Raw genomic sequence first — 20,880 nt, 5'->3', positions numbered from 1 at the left:
ACCTCCTGTAGGCGAAATTGGGATCCTGCTGCAGCAGGGCAAGAAACCAATAATCACCACTGAAGCCCAATCTCCATACAATTAACGGGAGCTATCCCCATTCAACAGCCTCCTGTGATCCAATTGCCCCAGCAAGTAGTCATGCAAGCTCCTATTAGTACTCTTTTTACAAATGTGAAGCTGGTGGAGGGGCTGTTGAGGGGACCTGAGGAGGTGAGTAGCCAGCTTCGCTCCCGAGCAACTAGCCCAGGGAACGGGGATTGCTGCCCTTTACTCGGAGGTAGGTGGGGGAGTCAACTGCGGCTACCGGGGGATTCAGCGTTGGTTGGGGTGGGCTGCCATGGGGGTGGGGGTATCGAAGCAGAGGGTCTCAGCTGGGTGGGGCAACCGTGCGTGGGTCTGCCATGCCAACCCCTGGAACGTGTGTACCCATTCCAGGAGCAGCCGTGTGGCTGAAGGCTGTTTCTTTTTTTTTGTTGAAAATATTTTATTGAAGCATTTGTATTTTTCACAGTTTAATACATTAACATTTCTTAAACAATCCCGCGGGCCGACACATGCAAAACACCTAAAAAACAGCAACCAACGTCCCCTACTACCCCTGCCCTATCCTCTAATTACCCGTATACTATGTTCCCTGTCCTTATCTTTTTTTTAAATAAATTTAGAGTACCCAATTATTTTTTCCAATTAAGGGGCGATTTAGAGTGGCCAATCTACCTATCCTGCACATCTTTGGGTTGTGGGGGCGAAACCCACGCAGACACTGGGAGAATGTGCAAACTCCACATGGACAGTGACCCAGGGCCGGGATTCGAACCCGGGTCCTCAGCGCCGTAGGCAGCAATGCTAACCACTGTGCCACCGTGCTGCCCTTCCCTGTCCTTATCTAACGCCCAAGATCTTCCGATACCCCAAATATTGCCAGTTCTGGACTCTGAGTTATCCTCCCTTCCAGGACTTCTGACATAACGTCTGCAAATCCCCTGAATTTTGGACATGCCCAAAACCTTTGTACATGGTTCACCGAGCTACCCCCACACTGCCCACATCAGTCCTCCACTTCCTCAAAGAACCTGCTCATCCAGGCTGCCGTCATGTGGGTCCTGTCGACAATCTTGAACTGGACCAAGCTAAATCTGGCACACGGCGGACATGAATTGACTCTCTTCAAGGCTTTTTCCCACAGTTCCATTTCCAGCTCTCCTCCCAGCTCCTCTTCCCACTTCCTCTTCACCTCCCTGATAGGGACCCTTTCCCACTCCATCAAATCCTTGTATATCTCCGAAACCCTCCCCTCTCCAACCCTGGTTTTTGACACCACCTGCCCAACAGGATGCCTGCGCAGCTGCATTTGCCATCATTGATGGGTTGTCCCAGGTCCAGTGGCTCATAGATGACACGCATATCGCCTTGCTGGAACTGGGCTGTCTTGGAGGAATATGTGGCCACCTCCGAGGAGGAAGATGAGGAGGCACCGGTCCAGGAGTGGCTGCAGGATGATCCTGGGGAGAAACCGGAAGGCCAGCTGGAGGTGAGGGCCTATCATGCCCGGAGGTCCAGGGGGGCCTTCATCATCGCCCGCATCGCATAGGACGTGATCCCGTCCGTCATCGCACACTCTTTCCCCATCCTCCCCTCGTCCCTCTGCACCCCCTAACCCTCCTCCGCCCTCTCAATGAACCTCAACATATTTAGTCCGCCGTGTTCTATCACTGCGTCTAGGTGTATCCCCAGGATGCACATCAGAGGTGGAGGCAGACAGCTGCTATATTATGTCCCACGGTCTTTAATGCCATTGGTGGGTGTTCTCTGGGGGCTCAGGGCCCGGGGGTTCCCAGCGCATTTGCCGGGGCACATGCACAGCCGTGCCGCCCTGTTTTGGGTGCTCACTGTGAGACAGCGCGTCATCAGAGGGGTGGAAATTGGAGAGCTGGTGGCCACCATCACCACTCCATCGGACAGGTCCGGATTTGCACCCAGCGCCCCCTCATCCCGGTCGGTGCCCATAGGGCCCTAGGGGTCACCTCGGGACAGAGGGCCAGCTGGTTCGAGCCCAGCTGCCCCCGCAGCATCTAGTTCTGCCAGCCTGGCGGCTCCCTAATGTCTGCAGCACAGTGTTGATGTCCTCGGTGATGTACCTCTGGGACTGGGACATGCTCTGGATTGCAGCGACAATGTCCACCTGTGACTGGGACATGCTCCGCAGCGTCTTGGCTATACCTGACTTCGACATGCCCCGCAGCACCTTGGCTATGCCTGAGACTGGGACATATTCCACAGCACCTCATCAAGGTCCTCCTGGTACTGGGTCACGTCCCTCAGTGAGTCGGACATTCTGCTGAAGTCCTCAGCCATGGCCGTCACTGACTGAGCCACGCCTTGGACACGTCCAATCATGCTGCTGACGTTATGCACCACTGTTGTTGCCACCCTAGCAGTGATGGCCTCGGTGCCATCCATTGCTGGCGCCAACTCCAGTGCCCATAGCCTCAAGAACTCCTCCAATTGGTTATGGACCTGCTGGAGGGTCACTGACATCCCCCTCTGAATATCACGGCTGCACCTTATCGTTTGCACCAGCTCCGGGTGAACCTGTTCCAGAGGCTCAGCATCTGTCTGGGAACCAGCTGGCTCCAGGGTTCCAGCATCCCTCTGACTGCTGTCTCGCCTGGGTGTTCTTGCCTCCACCTGATGTACATCAGCAACTGTGTGGTGCTCACCAGAATGTGCCCCAGAAGCCTGCCCATTACCGGTGCCCACCGAGGTGTGTGTCTCTGCGCTGGTGGAGAGTGGCGATGACACCAGTGACGTGTCTACGGTGGCATCCTTGGAGTTCTCCTCCCAAGGTGTTCTCCTGGGCTGGCGGGGGGGGGGGGGGGGGGGGGGGGCATCCTGGATGGGCCAGGGTTGGTGCCGTGGGTTGGAGGACATGCGGGAGACTGGACATGTGGTCAGTGAGAGGGATGGGTCATTCTGTATGGCATTAACAACTCGCGTTTGACAGTTCATCTGGTGGATATTCACCTCTGCGCCATGTGTCGATCTCAACGTTGGTAACCGCTCTGTCCTCGGCTACCCATGTCACCTCCAGGGCCAGTTCCTCAAACATGGTGAAGTTTCAGATGTCCACCACCCAGTCACCTGTCTGGGCCCTCTCCCAACGATTGTGGGACAACAACTTCTGTGGGGACACAGAGAGGGCATCACTAGCTGCACATGTAATTCACAGCAGGCGGGGGAGGGGGGATGGTTGGTGTGAGGAAGCTTTTGAGGGGGTGGCATGGGTGGGCCAGGTCACAGCATGGTACTGGGTGGGGGTAGTGCCCTTGACTGGGTGGAGGGGTCCGGTGATAACTCATCCATACAGCCCGGTGTAGGTCGTTGACCTTCTTGCAGTACTGGGTGCCGGTCCTCCTGGTCACCTTGTCCGAGCTGACGGCCGCTGCCACTTCTTCCTAGGCGGCACTGGCTGACCCTTGGGGACCAACGGGGGAAACATGACATCCTTTCTGGCCTCGGCCACCTCAAGGAGCCTCCCCAGGTCTGCAACCCCAAATCGTGGGGCCGGTTGTTTTGATGCCATGGCTGCCAGCTGAGTGGGGTTGGCTGTGTAAGTGCTGCTCTAACATGTTTGCAGGGGGCTGGCAGGTGCAGTGCCGGCGAATCGGCTGGCGAGCCATGATTTGTGGCGTGGAGCCTTCTTAAGATTACATAGATACATACAGAGAAGATAGGAGCAGGATGAGGCCTTTTGGCCTTTTGAACCTGCTCCGCTATTCATCACGATCATGGCTGATCATCCAACTCAATCGCCTAATCCTGCTTTCTCCCCATAGCCTTTGATCCCATTCTCCCCAAGTGCTATATCCAGCCGCCTCTTGAATATATTCAAAGTTTTAGCATCAACTACTTCCTGTGGTAATGAATTCCACAGGCTCACCACTCTTTGTGTGAAGAAGTGTCTCCTTATATCTGTCTGAAATGGTTTACCTTGAATCCTCAGGCTGTGACCCCTGGTTCAGGACATACCCATCATTGGTAACATCTTCTCTGCATCTACCTTGTCTAGTCCCGTTAAAATTTTAGAAGTCTCTTTGAGATCCGCCCTCATTCTTCTGAGCTCCAGCGAGAACATCCCAACCTAGTCAATCTCTCCTCATATGACAGTCCTATCATCAGACTGGTAAACCTTCACTGCACTCCCTCGAGAGCAAGAACATCCTTCCTCAGAGAAGGAGACCAAAATTGCACACAATACTCCAGGTGTGGCGCTGTATAATTGCAGCAACACATCCCTGCTTCTGTACTCGAACCCTCTTGCAATGAAGGCCAACATACCATTAGCCTCTTTACCGCCTGCTGCAGCTGCATGCTTACCTTCAGCGACTGGTGCACAAGGTCCCGCTGCACACTCCCCTCTCCCAATTTATAACCATTCAGGTAGTATTCTGCCTTCCTGTTTTTGCTTCCAAAATGAATAACCTCACATTTATCCAAATTATACTGCACATGCCATTGATTTGCCCACTCGCCCAATCTGTCCAGATCTTGCTGTAGGATCTCTGCATCCTCGCCACAATTCACCCTCCCACCTAATTTGGTATCATCTGCAAACTTTGAGATGTTACATTTTGTTCCCTCATCCAAATCATTAATATATACTGTGGTTACTGCCTGCCAATTTGAAAAGGACCCATTAATTCCAACTCTTTGTTGGGGCAGCAGGGGTAGCATGGTGGTTAGCATAAATGCTTCACAGCTCCAGGGTCCCAGGTTCGATTCCCGGCTGGGTCACTGTCTGTGTGGAGTCTGCACGTCCTCCCCCTGTGTGCGTGGGTTTCCTCCAGGTGCTCCGGTTTCCTCCCACAGTCCAAAGATGTGCGGGTTAGGTGGATTGGCCATGCTAAATTGCCCGTAGTAAGGTTAAGGGGGGTTGTTGGGTTACGGGTATAGTGTGGATACGTGGGTTTGAGTAGGGTGATCATGGCTCGGCACAACATTGAGGGCCGAAGGGCCTGTTCTGTGCTGTACTGTTCTATGTTTCCTCTCTGCCAACCAGTTTTCTATCCACCTCAATACAATTCCCCCAATCCCATGTGCTTTAATTTTGCACAATAATCTCTTATGCGGGACTTTGTCAAACGCCTTCTGAAAGTCCAAATATACCACATGGACAAGATTGAGTTGCAGTGATGGCCTCGCCAGCTCGCGGCAGTTCCCGCTCGCTCCCACACGATAAAACTTTTTCATTCAGTCGTGATCCATATATTTCCCTCTGCCTCACCTTCTAAATGACTAACACTGGATCACCAATACATGGCCTGAGTTGGATGGTGTATTACTGTGCAGTGCCTAAAATAGTTTTGATTTGGATCTTCTGCTTGCACTCGGTAGCTAACCCGGAGCAAATCACATGTGAGGCGAAGGAATCACTGAATTGTTCACCAGTGGTTACTTGGGTTTGGAAAAGTTCAGAGTGTGAAACATGACCAAGATTGAAAAAAATGAGAGCCATATGAGGTGAATTAGGAAGGAGTGACGATTATGTGGCACTGTACTTGGGTTTTAAAAGCTTGAAAAAATTAAGAGGAAGGAAAGACTAAAGGAAGTAAGAAATTCCAGTGCTCTGAAAGTTAATTAGAACAGGAGATTGTGGGATGAATCCAATAGGCAGGATGTGGGGAGGAGCAAGAGCATTGTAAGAGGATGTGTGTTTGGAGCTTGGCAAAGATGAGAAACGAAAGTTTGGTGGAACACGGAGAATTTAATTTTGCTCTGCTGGAACTGGGAGGTGTATATATTTTGGAACAAGGCTGCCACATCTGACAGTTGAGAGCGTTTGTGCAGATCAGAGATGGAGACTGTAGGCCAGGCTCGGAGAGGGAAGAGGTCAAACTAAGGAGGAGAATGGTAAGGAGAGCTAGCGGCCGACTGCTCAGCTGGCAAACCAAGACGGAGGTCAGTTGACTGGTTGGAATGCTGCAGAAAGTAACAAATTGGTAAAACTGGAAAGTAGAATGATGACATGAAGATAGCTGGGCTGATACTTGGGTGAGATGTGTTTTGAAATGTTGTGAAAGTGTGTCTTGTTCTGCAGCAACACCATATTTATTCTGAGTGAAAATTGTGCACAAAGATGGATGACCAATTGGCTTAATACCATGTGTATGGTCTAAACGCTTGACACTTAAACAGATAACTTAATGAACCCTTGAAGTAAATGCTGTAACCTTAATGTTAAGTTCCAATCATGAACAGTTCTCTTCCTTTTGTGTTTTATATTATGTATAAGTACATCATATCAAGCAGTAAACTGTGTGTGAGAAAGAGTTCCAAACTTTCTTTGCTTGATTGACATTTAGAGAAGGGCTATTGCCTGAGGATTAATACCTGTGATTACACACTGTGGCAGGCTGTAGGGAAATTCCACACGGGTGTCACAGCGAATGCTGCCTTCGTAGCTGGTCGGAATCCCAGATGGCAGAACAGCATTCTCCCTGCCTGAGTTGGTGCAAACATTTGTAGCCTTCCGCAGCTGTTTTGCTGTTTCATGAGCGTCATTCTGTTCCAGGATTCAGAACTGACCGTGTGCCAAGAGAAGTGTGTGCTGATGAAAAACCGAGCCATTTAGTTTGGTTATTCAAATGGAATTTGTTCGTTGGCAGGAAGAATGAGTAAGATTAGAAGGCAATTAGAAAATATATATGTCATAATGACATTCTGATCAGTAAGTTTGAATCAGGACAGCAATAACACTGCTCTGGATAAGGCAACCATAACCCAAAACAAGCTGCAATGTCAAAGTGTGAAATGGTATTCCATTGAGATACAATATTCTGCACTAGTGCAGAAGGTTTACAACTTTTGCAACAAAATAATCAATGGTTAATGGGTTAATGTGGGACAGTATTAATTCCCAGTTGAGCAGTAGAGTTCATTCAAACCGGCTGTGACGTATTGATGTTTTTAAAAAAATAAACCAGTTCATCCTTAAATGCTCCTTAGTTTCCCCTTATTGCTGTTGGTTTCTCTGCATTATTCAAAGTGTTAACCCTTTTTACAGACACATGCTGAACCCAAGTGAAATATTACACCAGATTGAATGTTTCAGTTTATCACATACTTGCACACAGATTGGGAAGCAAGTACATTGTACTGGCATTGTGGGTACACTCTCCTCTGTAGGGGGAAATTCGGCAGAGGATTAGTGAAAGGTGCAGGAAAGCGGTGTAAGCCGCCACTTTCCTTTTTTTCATAAATTTAGAGTACCCAATTCATTTTTTCCAATTAAGGGGCAATTTAGCATGGCCAATCCACCTAACCTGCAGATCTTTGGGTTGTGGGGGTGAAACCCACGCAAACACGGGGAGAATGTGCAAACTCCACACGGACAGTGACCCAGAGCCGGGATCGAACCTGGGACCTCGGCGCCGTGAGGCAGCAGGGCTAACCCACTGCGCCACCGTGGTACTTGAGCCGCCACTTTCCTGACACTCATCAAAATGAGTGATCAGGAAATCTCAGAGGTGGGGGGATGGGACGGGGGGGGGGGGGTGTTTACACCATATGTCATGCAGTGGGAACACTTGCATTTTTGTGCTGAGCTCCTCATCTGGGGAAGGCATAGTTAAATGTGTTGGTGGCTCACGGGTAAATGCTCTCCAACGTCAACATGCTGACTTTCCATCAGGGATCACTAAATGGATAAGGGATCACCGAAGCACATTTTAGTGATCCACGATCCACCCTCCTTTGGCAGCAATCAGTTAGGTCAGTGTAGGGGTCAAACTGGGACCCTTAAGTTATAGTGTCCCACACTACTATATTGTTGAATCATTGGGCAAATTATGCTAAACCCCAGTTTCTTTTGAGTGATTAATTCACTTCCTTTTCAGTTTATTTTTCCCTCCATGCCCCATAATTATTGCAAGAGGCACAGAGAAGAATTCTACTTGGGTGTGAAGCACCAAGAGGGTGTGGTGTATTTTGAAGCCCTGTCCAACCAATCGCATGTTACAGGACTTTAGTAAACTCGACTAATCACGACTGGGCCAGTGAAATTCTGTATTGCCCTATTTTCTTTTACTCTAGGCGTGATGTAACCAAAAATAATCAGAGTCCATTCTGGGTGGCATTAGCAGGGTCGTTCCCGGTGCTGCTATGTAACGACACTTTGTTGCCATTTAGGGCCCCAATGCTGAGTTCCCCCCCACCTCCTCACTTTGTGGGGACCAGTGCTAAACAGCGCTCAGCCAGGGTCTCCTCCACAAGGCTGATGGATCCCAGGTGGTTGTTCCATCTGGCGCGAGCGTAGTTAAAAGTGCTTTAAAGCTTTTTTAAAATAATCTTTATTAGTGTCACATGTAGGCTTACATTAACATTGCAATGAAGTTACTGTGAAAATCCCCTAGTCACCACATTCTGGCATCTGTTCAGGTACACTGAGGGAGAATTTAGAATGTCCAATTCACCTAACAGCACATCATTTGGGATTTGTGGGAGGAAACCGAAGCGCCCGGAGGAACCCCACAGGGGGAGAACGTGTTGACTCCACACAGACAGTGACTCAGCCGGGAATCAAACCTGGGACCCTGGCACTGTTAAGCAACAGTGCTAATCACTGTGCTACCGTGATGCCCATAATTAATTATGTGAGTCTGGGTCCCGCCAGATCGCAATGTCCCGCAAGATCTGGTTAGATCTTGCAAGGTGTAAGGACTGTCGGGAATCCCAGGCGAGGCCTCTCATGGGATCTACCGGCCGTGTCCCACCCTCATTCTAGTGGGTCGCGGACGGGTAGCTCGCGCCCTTTGCCTTTCATTCATTAATAAATGTGCGGTTGTATTTGTTTTTTTTTATTACCTTAAGTTGAGATAGGAGGGCAGCACGGTGGCCTAGTGGTTAGCATAACCGCCTCACGGCGCTGAGGTCCCAGGTTCGATCCCGGCTCTGGGTCACTGTCTGTGTGGAGTTTGCACATTCTCCCCGTGTCTGCGTGGGTTTCGCCCCCACAACCCAAAAATGTGCAGAATAGGTGGATTGGCCACTCTAAATTGCCCCTTAATTGGAAAAAATAATTGGGTAATCTAAATTTAAAAAAAAAGTTGAGATAGGAAATGGAAATGTTAATTTTATAGGAGTAACTTACGTAAAAGTAATAATGTGATGCAAATGTATGTCCAAATGATTGAACGTTTGTTTTTTTTGAACAGCAATGGACCATTATCTACAATAAGGGCAGCTATCAAGAGAAGTAAGTAAACAGCACCTTTTAATATATTCTAGCTTGCATATCAGCAGGTGCAACTAGAGGGGTCTGCGGTGAGGTCAGACTTCTCATTAAACTGGGGATTCTTGGCAGTTCTAAACAGTTTGCAGAACACAGTGTGATGCCAAGGAGGAGAGCCCAGACTCTTTCAACAGCCAAGCAAATGATTTGACAATCTCTCACGTAGCAAGGGACGAACTCTGTGCTTGCACTTTTAGGCAAATTCTCCCAGGGAGGGAGTTACCGCCCCAGGTTTTGGCAGGCGGGAATGGTGGAGGGGGTGGAGAATCCAGTGGGAGTCTCAAAACCAGCATTTACATTGATGTGAGTTCCCGTTGAGATTGTCCCCAAGCCCCTGCCAATGAAGTAATAGGTTTCCCACCATAAATGCCCGAGAACTCCTTTAGCAAACATTTCCATACACTTTAGCCGGCATCCCTGTTATATCAATCTCCACCCCCCCTCCCCCCTCCCCCCTCCCCACTCCCATGGGGGCAGGGGTTCCAAGGCAGCTGGCCGGCTGCCCTCTGCTTTTCCCACTGGAGACAACAACTTAGAAAAAAATTGGAAAAATTTCACCTCCTGTGTCTGGGTGAGATTCAAAAACAGGAGAGGCTTCTATATGGATGTTCCATGATAGACTCAGATGGAATGCTGATTTACCGACCAACCGCTTTTCAGCGGCGGAAGTGGCCCACCAACGGGACTCCTCGTCGCCGGGAAAGCCGTGCACTGGTGTGGGGCCGGAATATGCTGCTGGTGTGAACAGCCACAGTGCAAGAAACTCTCAAGTTCCTAACGCAACCGTGAAGTTTTGTCTTTGTCATGTTGAAATAATGAGGACATCGTTTAGTTTCACCCTTTCACCCTTGTTTTATGGATCACTTCTTGAAATTTATATATGTAATTTTCTGAGGATGAAGCATAAGAATGTATGGAATTGGGGGAAAAAAGCTATTTTGGTCCATCTGGTCAGTCCCAGAATTGAAAAATAAAATGTAGAGCTCACTACCAATATCACTCAGGAGATTTTATTTTCACTAAATGCCTGTTCAACTCTCTCTAAAGCTTCTGATATTATCTGCCTCAGTTCATTCCAAACATTCACCACTTATGTATGAAGCGATTATGTCTGATCAATCAATTCAGCTTTGTCCCATTCTGTATCCATGGATTATTGTTCTGTGTGCCATAGTAAACATGTTTCGGAGCTCATCCTACTGATGCACGTACCCACCTTGAATACCTCAGTAAAATCCCCTCACAATCTTCCTGAGTGTAAATGTTGAATTAGTGAAGTGTTGTTTGCTGCTTATTAAGGTGAGGAACATCTCTGTTGAGACACAACATTCATCTGTAAACTTCTGTCATCTAATATCCACATCTAACATAGCCAACTCAGATTCCTCTGTTTAGCAATGTAGTTTAATCCGAATCTTAAAAAGGTACTCCAAACTACAGTAAAGTGATGTTTCCAATTTCATATATCAACTTTCTAGCCTTTGAATGTGGCCTTCAAATGTTTGAAGTTTGTTGCAGTTTTGTATCCCTGAGAACTGGCTGATATTACTTTAACCTATTTCAGAATAGACCCTTGCAATCTTTCACTCCAAATGAATATGGCTAAATCTCAGAGACAAAAGGGTAGTGTGTCAATCATTGCACCATCCAGTCACAATTTGCACTGTTGCTATTTAAGTGCATCAATGTTACTGCAATCTCCAACAAGTTAAATAGTTTGAATCTGAGAAAACAGTGGTGTGCAAGTGTCGTAAAGATGCAGTGAGTATCAGTGAGAAAGTCCAGGACTGAGGGTTAACTCATTTTCACTGACCCACTGTTCGGAATTGCTTGCGAAGCCACAGTAACTCTGGAAATCTGATGAAAATCTATGCCCAGGATGCTAATTCGTGAGTATATCACTGTCCTGCCAGAAAACAAATCACTGGCTCCATTTGTTCCTGCTAAACAGATACTGTTGATTGAATGAATGTTCCCATTAACACTTCCCTGCTGTCGCAGCAAATTAGTGCTTTATCGGTCCTGTTCAGATTCTCTGTTTTCTCCTGATTCTGTTATTTAGCAACAGTTCGCACATCGCCGCAGAGTGAATCGCGGAGAGAACGAAGGTATGGAAGCTCATTTTTGTCTGTTTGAAATTGATATTACCCTTATTTTCTTTAATCTTTTCTCCCTCTAATCCCGCTCACACATTTGCTGTTGCTTGGACAGGTGGTTGTATGTGTACCCATGTTCTAGCAGCGATACTGCAAGCCAGGAATAGTGGAATGGGTAGTATTCCTTCCAATTTTCTATTCCATGAGCAGAAGCCAAATGCTTCTCCATAGCTTTGTGGATAATATTGGGTATTCGGGTAGGACCAAATCTACTACCTACCAAACGCCCTATACTGTTTTAAGGGATGGCTCACGGTTGCACAGTTTTGTTTTACAAACATGTGGTGCACTTCACTAAATGGTGAGCAAAGCCCTGAATTGGTCGGTCTGTTTCTTTTGTTCAGTGATGGTCAGATCTTCATTGGATGCCTGTTTTTCCAGCCTTGATCATTCAAACATCCATCAGTGTTGAAAAGTGACTTGATTTAAAATATATGTATTTTATACCTAAATACAATGGGCTGGATTCTCCAATTGCCAACACAAAATCACGTTCGGCGATTGGCTGGAGAATCCGTTTTTACGCTGAAATCGGGGGCGGCGCTGTGTTTCAGAGGCTCCGCCCCCTCAAAAACTGTGTAATTGCGGAGTACGCTGCACCCCGTTGGGACAGCCTTGGGACGTCACTTGAGGCCCTCCCTGATGCTGCGCCCTGATGGTTCAACTTCCCAACTGCGTCGGTCACGTGTCCTCTCGCATTTCGGGGTCCAACTGGGGGTGGGGTAGGGGGTGGAGCCGTTCCGCTGGCAGGGGGGGGGGGGGCTTCGGCAGGGGCTGGGGGGGGGGGGGTGATGGGGAGGCTGGTCGGGGGTGGCGACGTAGGTCGTGGGAGGCACTATCTGGCAGGCTGGGTTCGCACGTAGCTGCTGCCATGTTGTATGGTGCAGTCGCCGCAGGTCGCCATCATGCACTGCCATGGACCCGGCTATTCTCCGTCCGTATCTGCAGGGGCTTTACGTGGCGCAGCTGCTAGCCCCCCACCTGGCGGAGTATCAGTGCGGTGGCGCGCTGACTTTTTGGTCATAAGACCAGACGCTTCCTCCGGACGTAGCCGCAAAATCAGAGAATCCAGCCCAATATATATGGCCAATAACAGCATGTGATGAGTTGTACCTCAAGTGTGTAGAATACAGAATTTATTCAACATATAAAATGAAACAGTCACTCGAACAAAAGTGCTAACAACCTAACTGCAGGCAGTTTTGTCTTTGTCCATTGACTGGACTTGCACTATACAGCAGAGCGTAGGATCAGGAGGGGGAACTTTAGTTATTCTTTTCCTTATCTCAGGGTACAGATACGAATTATTATGACCGATGCATTCATGGGTCAGATCAATGAATTGGGCACAGACAGCATAACTGCATTTTAAGATTTTGCATATTGATTTGTCCAGCTTTTTCCATTTTTATAAATGCCCATGGAGCAAGTAAGGGGATGCATTATTATCGTTCACAACTATGTGATGTTTTGTCTTAATTTAACTAAATATGGCCTCAGTTTGTGTGTCGAGAGACATGTGCCTTCAGTGCTACATTCCTGGCTCACTGAAAGAATGTTTCCATCTTCCCTCAGGCGCCCAGACATTACAGTCATCGCTGCAGAACCCATAGGACCAAGCCCTTGGTATCCGGGTTCATCAGGGAACTGTGTGACTTCTGCTGGCCTGGGACTTCCATATCCCCGGACTCTCTGGAGAATCGACGAACCTGTTGCAGCAGAAGTAAGAAATTTGTTTGTAAAAAGAGTTTGATCTTATTTCAGAATTTGTTTTGCTGAGATTATGTTGATGGGATGTTCATTTTCCGAACATTGGTTGCAGCCTCCACCTTCCTATGAACAGGTGATCAGAGAAATTAATCAGCAGCCGGCGCCCAGACAACCTGCCCCAAAGCGATCAACAACTACCACATCAACACAGACTGAATTTGACCAGGACCTTGAGGATATAGAGACAAGGAGCGCAGATGCTGATTTTACAAGTTTGAGAGGGATCACTCCTGTGACAGGTAGGGGAGCACCCTGTTCATAACACCGCATGGAAGTAAAGGGCAGAATATGACTCATGATTGCACTGACTACAATCAGTATCTATGGGCAGGACGGTGGCACAGTGGTTAGCATTGCTGCCTCACAGCGCCAGGGACCCGAGTTCAATTTCAGCCTTGGGTGACTGTGTGGAGTCTGCGCATTCTCCCTGTGTCTGCGTGGGTTTTGTCCGGGTGCTAGTACAGTACAAAGATGTGCAGATTAGGTGGATTGGCCATGCTAAGTTATCTCTTAGTGTCCAAAGATGTTGCGGGAATAGTGGGGGAAGTGGGCCGAGGTAGGGTGTTCTTTCAGAAGGTCAGCGGACTCGATTGGCCGAATAGCGTTCTTCTGCACTGCAGGTATTATATGAGTGGAGGGCAACAGGAGGGGGAGGTACAGGTAGGCTCACTGTGAAGATTAATGTGACAGAGGATGCATAGGTATCAGGTGTAACATGTTTTAATAGTGAATATTCAACATTTCTATATCTTCTAGCTACACATAGTGGCCCACCCATCCCCAGTGTCCACTCAGATCCTCTTCCTGGAGCCGGAGGGCCCCGACTAACTTACTGTGTCACCGGCGTCACCGTGCCACCCTGTTCTGCTTGCTGTCCTTGAAATGCACTGGTGTCAGGAGGGGGCATTCAGAAGAACTGGAGACAACCATTGTCTCCTTGGTGACATGCCCTGGGTTGCCTTCCAGTCCTCCTCCCTGAGGGTGATCGTAGAACCCGGGGGGACTTGTGGGGCGGCGAGGTAGTTGGAGTGAGTTCCAGAGGCCTCTGCGACATCTGGCTCCACCAGTCCTGGAGGCTCCCCATTGTCTGCACCATGGTGTCAACACCATCACCGATGGTCCTCAGTGACTGGCTGGGCCTTGCTCTGCAGCGCCTTGGCAATGTCCAGCTGCGTCTGGGACTTGTCCTTCAATGACTGGGACCTGATGTCAAGGCCCTCAACCATGGTTGCCACAGACTGATCCATGCCTTGGACACCATTACTCAAGACGCTGACCTCTTGCGCCAGCCTTTCCACTATGGTCGCCACCCCTAGCAGTATTACCCTTGGTGCCACGCATTGTTGGTATCATCTCCTACGCTCATAGCCTTTATGGTCTTCCAATCAGCTTTGCACTCGCTGGAATATCGATGACATCCCTTCCTGAAAGTCATGGCTGTGCCTATCATCTGCACCAGCTCTGGGATAGCCCAGAGTCTTGGCCTCTGACTGGGACTCAGCTGAGTCCTGGGAGTCAGCAGACCCCAGACTGCTGTCTCCTTTGGATGTTCCTGCCACCACCTGATGTGCATCAACAACTGTGTGGTGATCACCAGATTGTGCCCCAGAAGCCTGTCCACTAATGTCGCGTACCGAGGTGCTTATCTCCGTGCTGGTGGAAGGTGGGTATGATAGCTGTGACGTCTTGGTGATGATGTCTCCGAGCTCTTCTCTGAGGTAGTTTCTTGGCTGTGGTGGGCGAATGACTCCAGATGGCCCAGCCCCACCAGATGGAGAACCTGCGAGACAATGGACATGTGATCAGTGAGAGGGAAGGGTCATTTTGCCTGATATGAACAACTCACTTGACGCAGGTCATCTTTGTGAAGGGGCAATGCAACCTCACCTCTGCGGCACAGGCCGACTGTCAGTGACTGTTCTCTCCTCGGACAACCCCACGATCTCCAGGGCCCATACCACATAGGCGATGAGGACTCGGATCTCTGGTACTCCGAACTTTGCCTTGGCCCTTCCCTGCTCATTATGGGCTATCTTCTCCTGGTGGGTGGGGGGACAAAAAGAAGACATTGTGAGCCAGGCACTTGATGGATCGGGGGGGGGGGGGGTCTATGGCAGGTGGCATATGTGGGCACCGCACCTGGACATAAAGGGCTTGTGCTGATGGATGCCAGGGGTTGCTGAGGAACAAGCATGAAGATCGGATGTGGGGAGGGTGCAAGGTGTCAGCCTGTGATTTGTGGCCCGGGGGGAGGTTTGGGAATTTGAGGGCGGCAGGTGGAACTGATGCCAGGAAAGAGATGGTAACTTACCCTTGCAGCTCGGTGGAGGTTGTTGTTCTTCTTCCAAAATTGGACCATGGTCCTCCTGGTCATGCTGCCTGCACTGACAGCCGCTGCCACCGCCTCCCAGGCAGTTTTGGTGGCTCTGCTGGTGGTCTTCCGACCCCCTCAGGGTTAACAAGATGTCCTGTCTCTCCTCGACAGCTGAGGCGCGAGTCTGGCAAATCAGACAGCAACCTCATAGGGGCTCATTTCTGGCACAAAATGCTATTCATTACAGGCCACAGTCTTGCCAATGTGGCCATCGAGAAACACCCTGCCAATCACACCCAAAATGACACTTTAGAAATGTTTCCTTTCAATCGCGCCCCATGTTTGATAAACCAATTGATGTTTTTTGAGGATGTCATTTGTAGCATAGGTAAAGGAGAACCTGTCTATGGAGTTTATTTCGATTTTCAGAAGGCTTTTGATATGATCCCGCACAGGAGGATAGTAAATAAAATTAGAGCACATGGAATTGGGAATAATATATTCATATGGATGAGCTGAATAGCCTGCTCCTGTTTCTTATGATCTTGTGTTCTTGTGAGTCCTCACTGATCAGGATTGTTGGTAGGTGAATAATGGGAGTGTAGTGAATTGATATGTGGATGAAGTTAGTGGTAGTTTTGATAGACATTTGAAGGTGTGTTCACAGACCATGGCAACTTGGATAAAATCATTGAGGGCGGAACGGTGACCCAGTGGTGAGCACTGCGATCCCGACCCCGGGTCACTATCCGTGTGGGGTCTGCACATTCTCCCTATGTCTGCATGGGTCTCACCCCTACAACCTAACGATGTGCAGGTTAGGTGGATTGGCCACGCTAAATTGCCACTTAATAGAAAAAAACTTGTATAATGTCATTAAACTTATTCTGCATCCAGTTCCTTGGGGCTCAATTCCTGGTAGTGAACTCTGCCATTATCTCTTGTCACTGGGCAGCCATAATTGGGTCTTCCGCAGCCTGATACTTAGAAGGACCACGGCGCCATGAACAGCCACAATGCATACCCTTTAGGAATCATAAAATTTACAGTGCAGAAGGGGGGGGGGCATTCAGCCATTGGCTCATTGGGTCTGCACCGGCCCGTGGAAAGAGCCGTCGGGATCGAACTAGGTCCTCAGCGCCGTGAGGCAGCACTGCAAACCACCGGGCCAACGTAAACTCATGCCTTCAACCTATCCCAGTAACCCCACCTAACCTTTTGGACACTTAAGGGGCAACTTAGCATGGCCAATCCACCCAGCCTGCATATCTTTGACTGTAGGAGGAAACCGGAGCACCCGGAGGAAACACATGCAGACGCGGGGAGAACGTGCAAACTCAACACAAACAGTCACGCGAGGCCAGAATTGGACCCGGGTCCCTGGAGCTGTGAGGCAGCAGTGCTAATGACTGTGCCACCCATTAGGTGCAGTCTAACCTTTAGTAGTGCCGGAACTAAATTATTTGGCCACTGCTAATGAGTGTAGCCAATAAAGAAAACAGGAAATATTGGCTGCATGCAGCAATCATGGAAATGAGCAGGCAGCATAAATCCTGCCCAATCATTGGGTATGAGCTTATCGGATCCTTGCTCCTATTTCTGGGTCCAATTTAAGTCTAAACCAGGAAGGGTAAATTAAAATATTTCATGATATATAAAATTGTGTACAGGATATGAATTAAAAAGAGGTGAGATTAAGATAAAGATGCAGGAGACAGGAAAAAAAGAATGAAAATATCTAAATATTTAATTCTTTTATAATCTCCAACAGTGTTTACATTTTGAAAGAACGAGACTTGCATATGGGCCAGCCTGGCTTTCAGAGCCAGTGAGATTATTTGGCAGTAATTAAGATTTATCATGCTCTTAAAAATGTGTTTACTCCTGAATGCACCAGTCCTAACTTTTTCTTGTGTTTGTAATGAGTAACCGGTGGGGAAGTATGGCAACATTATGCTCTTTTATGATGAATCTATCAGAGATACTGATGTAGCAAAGGATGATGGAAGGACAAAGTTTCAGACAACTTTTAGATTTCTGTGTTTACTGTGTGGGTTCCAGATGTTGCTGTCCAATCTGCCCCATAGCAATGAGCACAAATGGCTAAAGCATTTTTGTACCGCAATATCAAGATGATTGTAAAATATTCATGCTAGCAGAGGATTAGAGTTGCGAATTTAAGCCAACCACTTGAGCAACATTGTTAGGTACCAAGGTCATAACACATGTCAATCGGGTTGTAATCTACATACTTTTTTGTTGCCTTTAATATGCATGATGATTTTTAATTTCTCACCTATTAGCCTGAACATCCAACCTTTTGGCATAACCTGATTGCAGTGTGTGCTACCTGTAGCAACTATCCAAACTTCCTTGGCAGCACCCTCCAAGCCTGTAAACTCCACAAGCTCGAAGGACCAGGACAGCAGGTGCATGGGAACACCCATCACCTCAGAGGTCCTCTCCAAGCAGCATACCAACCTGACTTGACCATATAGCACTGTACCTTCAAAATCCTGAAGCTCCCTACTTAATGGAACCGTGGGAGTAGCTTCAGGGCATAGGCTGCAGTTGTTTAAGAAGGAAGCCCACCGCCTCCTGAAAGGCTATTGGGAACGGGCAGTAGATGACAACCTTGCCAATGACATCCAAATCCCAAAACAGACTTTGAAAAAAAAAATGATGTACATGTTTGTCTATTCTTTACGTAGCTTATTTATTTTCAACTTATTTTATGCCTCTTTTGTTCTAGTTCAGAGACCAGTGAAACCTTCCCGACCAGCTGTGTGTCTCATTCCTGTTAGACCTGTGGAAAGTGAACCTTTGATTTCAATAGAAAGTAATTCCAGTAGGGAACAAAGTGTCCAAACAAACACTAATGTTGTGGAGCGACCCATACCAAAACCCAGGTCCTTAACTAACTTCAAGATATTTTTTGAAGAACAGCAAAGTGAGACTTCTGAGGGAGGAGATAAAGAAAGTGGTGTTCTACGTGGGTTAACATTGTGCCAAAATCCATTGACAGAAGATAAATTTGCCAACCAGGAAATAATGGGAGATAACAGTGGACACAGCTTCCTTGCCAGGATAAAGGCATTTGAAACACAAACTGATTCTGAGAATTCTGCTGGGAACACAAGACCATCAAAAAGACCAGAAGTAGCTCCACGATCTTTTGGGCCAAAGCCTGCGGTGATCCACGGGAAACCCACTGTAGCTCCCAAACCTCCTGTGGCTGACAGGAATTCAGGAGGATCTGATAAGGTGGCAGAAACAAAACCTGTAGCAGCAGAGAGGCATGGGCCAATCCTCCTTCCAAAACCACCAAAGACGCCTGCAGCTGCTAAATCCAAGCCAGAGCCACCCAAGAAACCGAAACCTAGTATCTCTGCAGAGTCCAAACCGAACAATGGGAGTAACAGTAATTTAGGTCCTGGGGAGGAAGCGCATTCAGCTACTGTCACCCCTCAGAGCGAAAGACCTACAGATAAAAGGAATCAAGTTCCTGTTCCAGCACCAAGACCGACAGTGGCAAAAAAGACCATTTCTGAAAACCGTGATGCATCTTCTACAGCACTGAAACCTCCTGTTTCTCGACCTTCAGTGTTACCCATAGCAAAGGTCTCCCTGATGCAGGTCGAAGGATCTACAACCAACAAACATGCAGCTTCTCTAGATATGATTGCAAGCTTGCAAGATCTGATAAGTTTTGATGATGATGACGTTGTACCTGCTCTTCCAACAGGAGATAATGTGACCTCCCTAGTGACAGTAGGTAATGAAATGTTAGCTTCAGTTTTCTCTAGACTGCACTATATGGTTGTACAGAAAGAGAAGGTATTATTTGAACCCTGAGGATTATTTTATTTTCAATTGTCTGCCCCTCTCTTCTAAAATGGCTGATTATCCATATATACCAGCAGCCTTCTGGCACCTTATGCATATCATCTTGCGAGGCCAGCCAATAGGACTGGAATGTTAGTTGACCATGGTGAGCATTATGGTGAAGGTTCTGTCCTCACCCAACATCAACATTTACACATGCCTGCCGAGGTTTGTCCGTTGCAGTTCGGATCAGAAACTCCAGCCCAAATTCTTTACTTTGTCTCAACTCCCACCTTCTGCCCAAGAGCTCAACGATCAATTATAGCATCCACAATGCTTCTCTTAACTAACCCAGCGCAGACCAGCTTTCTAGATTATATACCTCAACTAAATAGATCTTAATTGAGTAAAGAAGCACCTTATCAAATTACTTTTAAGGGAAGTTTTACTGATTGTATAATTAATTACAGGATACATGACTGGGCCATCACCTTGCCCCCCCCACTTCTGTACACACACAGACACGCCCTCGCACACAGACACGCCCTCGCACACAGACACGCCCTCGCACACAGACACGCCCTCGCACACAGACACGCCCTCGCACACTGACACGCCCTCGCGCGCGCACACGCCCTCGCGCGCGCACACACCCTCGCGCGCGCACACGCCCTCGCGCGCGCACACGCCCTCGCGCGCGCACACGCCCTCGCGCGCGCACACGCCCTCGCGCGCACAAACGCCCTCGCGCGCGCACACGCTCTCGCGCACACACACGCTCTCGCACACAGACACGCCCTCGCACACAGACACGCCCTCGCACACAGACACGCCCTTGCACACAGACACGCCCTCGCACACAGACACGCCCTCGCACACAGACACGCCCTCGCACACAGGCACGCCCTCGCACACAGGCACGCCCTCGCACACAGGCACGCCCTCGCACACAGGCACGCCCTCGCACACAGGCACGCCCTCGCACACAGACACGCCCTCGCACACAGACACGCCCTCGCACACAGGCACGCCCTCGCACACAGGCACGCCCTCGCACACAGGCACGCCCTCGCACACAGGCACGCCCTCGCACACAGGCACGTCCTCGCACACAGGCACGTCCTCGCACACAGGCACGTCCTCGCACACAGGCACGCCCTCGCACACAGGCACGCCCTCGCACACAGGCACGCCCTCGCACACAGGCACGCCCTCGCACACAGGCACGTCCTCGCACACAGGCACGTCCTCGCACACAGGCACGCCCTCGCACACAGACACGCACTCAGGCACACAGACACGTACTGAGGCACACAGACACGTACTGAGGCACACCGGCACGTCCTCGCACACAGACACGCACACAGACACGTACTGAGGCACACAGGCACACACTCAAGCACACAGACACGCACTCACACTCGCACACAGACACGTACTGAGGCACACAGGCACACACTCAAGCACACAGACACGCACTCACACTCGCACACAGACACGTACTGAGGCACACAGGCACACAC

The 20,880-nt window shown here is 49.0% G+C and overlaps 1 protein-coding gene across 4 annotated transcripts in view; it reads left to right on the top strand.

The window, feature by feature from the left end:
- Positions 1 to 20,880, top strand: part of sh3d19 (SH3 domain containing 19) — a 264,388-nt gene that overhangs the window by 122,764 nt on the left and 120,744 nt on the right. For 3 of the 4 annotated variants that reach the window (XM_038791981.1, XM_038791983.1, XM_038791979.1), the window contains exons 3-7: positions 9,216 to 9,256; positions 11,355 to 11,400; positions 13,024 to 13,171; positions 13,271 to 13,457; positions 18,285 to 19,307. In XM_038791981.1, coding sequence (XP_038647909.1) covers positions 9,216 to 9,256; positions 11,355 to 11,400; positions 13,024 to 13,171; positions 13,271 to 13,457; positions 18,285 to 19,307 — 1,445 coding nt within the window. Of the gene's footprint in view, positions 1 to 9,215; positions 9,257 to 11,156; positions 11,182 to 11,354; positions 11,401 to 13,023; positions 13,172 to 13,270; positions 13,458 to 18,284; positions 19,308 to 20,880 lie in introns of those variants that run through there. The other variant, XM_038791980.1, reaches the window with a different exon arrangement.

Source organism: Scyliorhinus canicula, chromosome 3 (genome assembly GCF_902713615.1).
Source record: "Scyliorhinus canicula chromosome 3, sScyCan1.1, whole genome shotgun sequence".
Classification (NCBI taxonomy): Eukaryota; Metazoa; Chordata; class Chondrichthyes; order Carcharhiniformes; family Scyliorhinidae; genus Scyliorhinus; species Scyliorhinus canicula.
This window is presented reverse-complemented; position numbering and strand designations above follow the sequence as displayed.